Below are 6530 nucleotides of genomic sequence, written 5' to 3' on the forward strand. Positions count from 1 at the left end.
CTACTGAGACAACAGCAAAAATGATGGGCAGAGGCTTGAAAAGTGCTCATGCATTGGGACTTCCTCTCTTGCTACCCGGGGGACCCCTGTCACTGCCACCACATCAAGAAGTCCAGGCTAGGGAATTCTCTGGTTGTGCAGTGGTTAGGACTCGGCGCTTTCATTTCCGGGGCACGGGTTCCATTCCCGGCTGGGGAACTAAGATCCCGCAAACCCCACAGTGTGGCCAAAAAAAAAGAAAAAAAAAAAAGTCCAGGCTAACCTGCTGGTGATAAGAGACATGTGGCCCAGTCAGCCCTGACACCCCAATCAGTGTCAACCCTCTGAAAGACAGCTGCCTAGCTGACCAGTAGCTGAACCCAGCAGACAGCAGAAGAACCATCACCCAGCTGATCCCAGACCACACTGCCAACCAATTATTCTAAGCATCTGAGGTTTGGAGGGGCTTGTTACGTAGCAAAGGATAACTGATACAGGCTTGTCTGCTCTCTCTGTGATGTGGTCTCTTTTTCCCCTCAATGTGACCCGATGACTAAAATCTTAAACTCTGCCACTTTTTAGCTGCTACGACCACCAATGTGACATTCCTTCTCTGAGCCTCAGATTCTTCTGAAAACAGGGATGAGAATAATAGCGCCTATCACGTGGAGTAGTTGTGAAGACACAATGAGAACCAGCCCCAAAGGTCATGGTGGCCATTCGTGCTGGTTATGAAATGTGTCTGGCCAGGCGGGGGCTCAGGTGGGGCATTTGGGGCCCGGACTGTGCTTCCTCCTCCCCTCCCGGTGGGGTTTGGTAGGGTCATGTGACCAGCTCCACCCAGTGAATTGTGTCAAGTCATTTCTGGGTGGGCAGCGTTTAATCATCCATGTGAAACCTTCCTGGGCTCTCTCCTGTGCACAGAAATCGGCATTAAGTTGGTGACTGCTCCACGATTATAATGAGCAGAATGCCCTGTGGATGGTGCTACACATGGAAGGTCAAGGATAAATCAACCTTTTTTTTTTTAAAAGAGTTTTTGGATGTGGACCATTTTTAAAGTCTTTATTGAATTTGTTACAATATTGCTTCTGTTTTATGTTTTGGTTTTTTGGCTGCGAGGCATGTGGGATCTTAGTTCCCCGACCAGGGATCGAACCTGCACCCCCTGCACTGGAAGGCAAAGTCTTAACCACTGGGCCACCAGGGAAGTCCCTTAAATCAACCTTTTGTGAATACTTTGTGAATACTTGGGGGTACTTCTTCAGCAAATACCACTCCTCTCCCTCCCACTGGAGGGGGAGTATACTTCCCTGCTCCACTGCTGTTGGCTTTGACCATATGATTTACTTTACTCCATGGAACATTAGCACCCCCGACCTCAGCCGAGGCCTTCGGTGCACTTGGTTTTTGTGCCCCCGTGATCTGCCATGAGAAAGACATTAGCCAGGGAGCCGCTGATCCCAGAAGACTGTGAAGTGCCATGGAGGAGAACTTGAATCCCCCTCCCAAATGGGACCCAAACCCATCAAAGCACAGCCAGAAGGAGAGCTGCTCCAGCCACCTACAAACCCTTAGAAAGAAGAATGATTGTTGTTACAGTCTCAGCTTGGGGATGGTTTGTTACACAAGCATTACTACAGCATGAATCGACTGATATAACTTTGTTGCTTTAAACCACTGAGATTAGGGACTTGTTTGTTACTGTAGCATAATCGATTCTGTCCTGACTGATGCCAGGGTCTAGCACCTGCCAACTAATGGCCACTCAGTAAGTGGCAGCTATTAGGATGATAACTATTTGGCCAGACACATTGTCTCCAGAACCAACATTGTCTTAAAGGTGCTGGGCACTGCACTAAGTGCTTTTTTAGTTTTCTTTCATTTGACTCTTAAGACAGCCCTTTGAAGTTATGGCTATTGATAGCCACAGTTTACAAACGTGAAAACTGAGGCAAAAGAGGGAGAGGTTAACCAGGAGAGGTGAGCATGGACTCTGGAGTCTGATCTTCCCTAGCTGTTTGACCCAAGCCAAGTGACACCGCAACCTGTGCCTCGGTTTGTTCCTCTGTAAAATGGGGACAATACTTTCAACTTCACAGAGTTGTGACTATGCAATGAGGTACCACAGGAAAACACTTAGCATGGGGACCCAGCAGGGAGTAATCCCTTAACAAAAGGTAGGGTCTTCCCCCCTCTTCCTTCCAAAGAGGGGGTTCCCAAAGGTTGAGACCCCTGCTTTTTGCATCCCACCTCCCTGAAATGCATCACATCACAAGGACTCAGGCTTGTTCTGTTGTTTAATAATATATTGGCACATGGGAAGCTGTACCTGAGAACAAATCAAGACCAAACGTGGCATACGCCTCGGTTCTTCACTTAGCCTTGCCAGAAGGCTGGGGGCCTGGAAGACAGTTGGCCTGGGTGATGGTGTAGATACGAGAGGCCGCGGGCACCAGGGTCCCAGGCTTGGTGTGGCAGGCATTCTCTGTAGCGCAGCCCCGAGTAGCAAATATGACACCTGTTGGGGGAGGGATTTCAGCCTGGAGTCAGGACTTCCAACCCCTCCCTCCTCATGACCCGGGGTCATGCCCCTGCCACCTCCTCACCCAGTTCTCTGGACCCACTCTCTCCCCTAGAATCTGGAAGTATGAGCCTCCAGTTCTGGGAACCTCCCTGTCCCCTCCCCCAGAAATCTAGGTGCCCCTCACCAGTCTGCACTTTGCCAGCGCAGGTGATACAGTGGCTTTCCTGGCCAACACAGAGTACTTTCTTAGTTGAAGAGCATGTTTCCTTGAAGTAGGTGATGCAGGTAGGGCACTGGAGGCCATTCTCCGTACGATTGTTCTCAGGAGCTGGGGAGGAGGGTGGAGTGTAAGGTGTAAGGGACGTTAAACCCTTTCCCAACCTCACAGCAACCCTGGGGACACCGGTTGCTAATGGACACTGCATTTTACAGGCGAGGACCTGAGGCTCAGAGCAAGGAGGACGCTTGCCAAAGGTTACAGCGCGGGTCAGTGGTGGGTGCTCACAGCAGGCTCTCAGGCGGGGCAGGAAGGGACTCTCCGGTTGTGGGGCTGCGCTGGCCCTTACCCGGCAGGGGGTCGTGGTTGCAGGCGTCGCTCTGACAGCAGCGTGTGTTGGACACCATGTAGTTCTCAGGGTCCATGGTGATGGAGACAAATCCTGAGCTGCAGATGCTGGATTTCATGCACCCCTTATAGGTGTTCAGCGACTGGTGGCCCTCTGCAGGATGGCGAGGGAGGGGAGGGCTCAGGGGCCCTGGCCTGGACCCTGGCTTCCAGGTCTCTCCCAACCTTACAGCTGCCCCAGCCCGCTGCTGTCTAGGGAGGTCTCTTCCAGCCCCCCAGAGTCATACCCCCTTATCTGCCTGGGGCATGGTCTGGACTGTTTATTAGGTCCGCTCCACCCCACCCCCTCCAGGCTTTGGTGGTCTCTTGCAGTTCCCATCGGCAAGCCCTGGTGCCTGCCTCAGTGGTCCCTTCCGCCCCCACGCCACCCCACTGCCATCCTCTAAGGGTCACACCTGTAGTGGTCTTTTTCAGGCCGCCTATGGCTGTCTCCATGGCGGTGTGAAATGGTCTCTTCCAGCCTTTCGCCCTCCCCTGACCCTTGGAATCCCTTCCACCAAATACTGGAATGCCACCCTCGCCCCCCCCCCCCCCGCACCCTGTAACACCCATATCCTTCTCTGTCTAACGTGGTCTCTTCCAGATTTCCCCAGGGTCACTCCCCAGACCTCCCACCGATGGTCTCTTGCTGCCTCCTTGGCTACTCTCAAGTCTTGCCTGAAGTGGTCTCGTCCAGCCTCCACAGCCTTCCCCCTCCCCCTCCCCACAGTACGGTGGTCTCTTCCAACCCTAGGGTTTCCCCTCTTTACCCCACAAAGATGGTGTTTTTTTCCCCAACTTCCTCCTGCGGTCCCAGGGTCCCATCTCCCTCCCATATCCTCCTGGGTGGCCTCTGCAAGACTTTCAGGTCCTTCCCCCACCTGCCCACTCTTGCTAGGTGAGTAGGGCAGCGTGCAATCTTCTATCCCACTTACCTTACACACACCCTCCGGTCGGAATGCTTCCTTCCTACACTCAACGTTGGCCTTACCTCCCGTCACATCCTTCCTTCTCCAGTCTCACGCCGCGCCCCACCATCTTCCTTTAACTAAGGGTTTCTGGGTCTCTTTCAGCTTTGAATGAACACCCCACCCCCCGTGGTTTCTTCCTTTGCTCCCCTTCTCCCCCATCCTCCCTCAGGCCTGGGAGAGTCCCTTCCATTTAAGTCTTGCCTCTCTCCTCCCATTTTACGCATATGTCTCCCCACTGCAGCAGCTCCCAGGAATGGTCTCTTCCAACCCGCGTCCCTAGGGGATCCCTCCCACCCCAAATGGTCAACCTGGTCACATTCCTTCCAACCCACCCCAGCCCCTTCCTTCTCCTCTACACGCCCCCCTCCACCTCTTGCATATTAGATTTTCCCCCTCTCGCGATTTCTCTCTTCCCCCTTGTCCTTTCCTTCCCTAATCCCCTCCTGCCTAAGGAAGTCTCTATATCTGCCCCCCCACCCCCACCCCATCAACTCTTTGGAGTCTAATTTTCAGAAATCCCTGACAACAGTGGTTTCTGTCATTCCATCGGATTCTCCTCCCTCCATCCACCTCGAGATTGCCTTTCCCTCTTTCCTGCCTGCTCACCACTGGAAGGTTCCTCCCCGCGTGTGCTGGTATCTGCTACCCCGAAAGCACAGCCCCCTCCCCAGGATCTGACGCCACGCCCTGAGCTCTTACTCCTGTTGGTGTGAGCCACGATGACCACGCAGGAGTCCTGGTCGGGGTCACAAGTTTGCACATTTCCACTGCACGTGGGTCCGGAGCCTGTACACACCTCACAGCTTAGTGGGTACCCTGCAGTGTAGAGAGCAGGGCTCTAGTCAAGGGTGGTGTGGTCTGCGGACCAAGACTTCGGACGGAGTCCAGAGGGGGATGGGGGGGGCAGTCTGAGGGAGGAGGGAAAGGTGTCTCCCTGATTGTTCTTGGACGGGGCATTGGCGGCTGTCCGCGGTGGTGCTCCAGCAAAGCCGCTTTCCGGGGTGCAAAGCGACTCCACCAGGGAGCAAGTTTACCTAATTACAAGGCTGGGGACTTTAGGGTCCTCTGAGAAAGTCTGGGGACAGGGAGGGGTCCTGGTGAAGGTTTCCATGGACTTTTGTGAAGCTTCAGGTCGAGCTGGTTCTCGGAAGTGAGATCCTCTTCCTTGTAGGTACCACGCGTAGGTCTTGTAGACAGTAGGAGCCCAGGCAGGGGTACCTGAGGCTGGGATCTGCATCCCAGGTCAAGAAGGGAGAGCACGGACCAGGAGGGCAAGCGCATGGACCCCTTGGTACTGAGAGAGGAGGCAACTGGGGGCCCAGACACTGGGCAACTGCATCCTGGGGAAGGTGGGGCTTGCCTGAATTCCTGCATCTAGGGGAGGACACCAGGGGTCTGAACTCCCTAGAGTTCTGGGAGAAAGAAAATCTCTCCCCCACCCCATCATTTTTTTAAAAAAAATTTCCCTTTCTAATCATACTCTGATTTTCTAGAATTCAGACGTCTTTTTTTTTTTTTTTTTTGGCCGAGCTGCATGGCATGCGGAATCTTAGTTCCCCAACCAGGAGTCGAACCCCCGCCCCCCCTGCAGTGGAAGCGCAGAGTCTTAACAACTGGACCGCCAGGGAAGTCCCCAGATGGCTTATTTTGAGACCTTGCCTGGGGGACAGGGGATTCAAAGCCCATCAAATCCCCTTCTTTCTCAGGGATTCACACACATAAGCTTCTGAGCTATTCTTCCCTTGGGGCCCCAGTCTTTCTGTCCTTTACCCTCTGCCTTTGCCATGAATCTGAATTCCCAGGACACCTCCTCTTTCCCCCTCCCCCCTGAAGGACCTTGCTGAATGCCCCTCTCATATAGTCCTCTTTCCGAAGGTCCCAGGATTCCAGGCCCCTAGTCACTTACCCAGACCCAGGAGGGTGCAGAGCAGCACGGAAGCCAGCAGGAAGGTCTGGGATTTCGTGGAAAGCCTCATGTTGGATGAGTGAGTGAACCTGCAGTCCCAGGTCCCCAGCTCTTCTTATAGGAAGCTGAGGAGGGGTGGGTCTGGACCCACCCTACCCCTAGGGTGAGAAAGAAGTGACGTAAGATCTGGGGGCAGGTCTCTGTAGCTCTGGGGTGGGGAGGCAGAACCAGAATCTGAATGCGACATGGGCATCTTGTGCCCAGCCCCCTCCTCCACGGGGACCCCAGGAGTCTGGACTTCCAGCCCTCTCTTCCGTCAGGACCCAGAAGATCACTTCCCTATTTTCTCACATTCCCACCCCACCCCCCACCCCTATCCCCCGCTTTTCTTTTTTTTCTGACCTGAGGCCCAAGATCAGAATCTCAGAATCAGGTCATTTGATTCCCTGCAGGGTAGGGCGGCTGCTAGGACTGAGATACCCTTCTTTCTCTTCCCAAGGAGGTGCCCAGCGTGGGTGGGGCCCTACCGGGGAGCGTCCAGCA

The 6530-nt window shown here is 54.1% G+C and overlaps 1 protein-coding gene across 1 annotated transcript; it reads right to left on the bottom strand.

The window, feature by feature from the left end:
• Positions 1–2354: 2354 nt before the first annotated feature.
• PINLYP (phospholipase A2 inhibitor and LY6/PLAUR domain containing) lies at positions 2355–6057 on the bottom strand. Its single transcript, XM_032613417.1, has 5 exons — positions 5988–6057; positions 4781–4897; positions 3073–3225; positions 2691–2834; positions 2355–2500 (listed from the first exon to the last, which is right to left on the bottom strand). Exons 1-5 carry the CDS (start codon positions 6055–6057, stop codon positions 2355–2357), a joined length of 630 nt encoding a protein of 209 aa, XP_032469308.1.
• Between the last annotated feature and the right edge of the window lie 473 nt (positions 6058–6530).

This window comes from Phocoena sinus, chromosome 19 (assembly GCF_008692025.1).
Source record: "Phocoena sinus isolate mPhoSin1 chromosome 19, mPhoSin1.pri, whole genome shotgun sequence".
Taxonomy (NCBI): Eukaryota; Metazoa; Chordata; class Mammalia; order Artiodactyla; family Phocoenidae; genus Phocoena; species Phocoena sinus.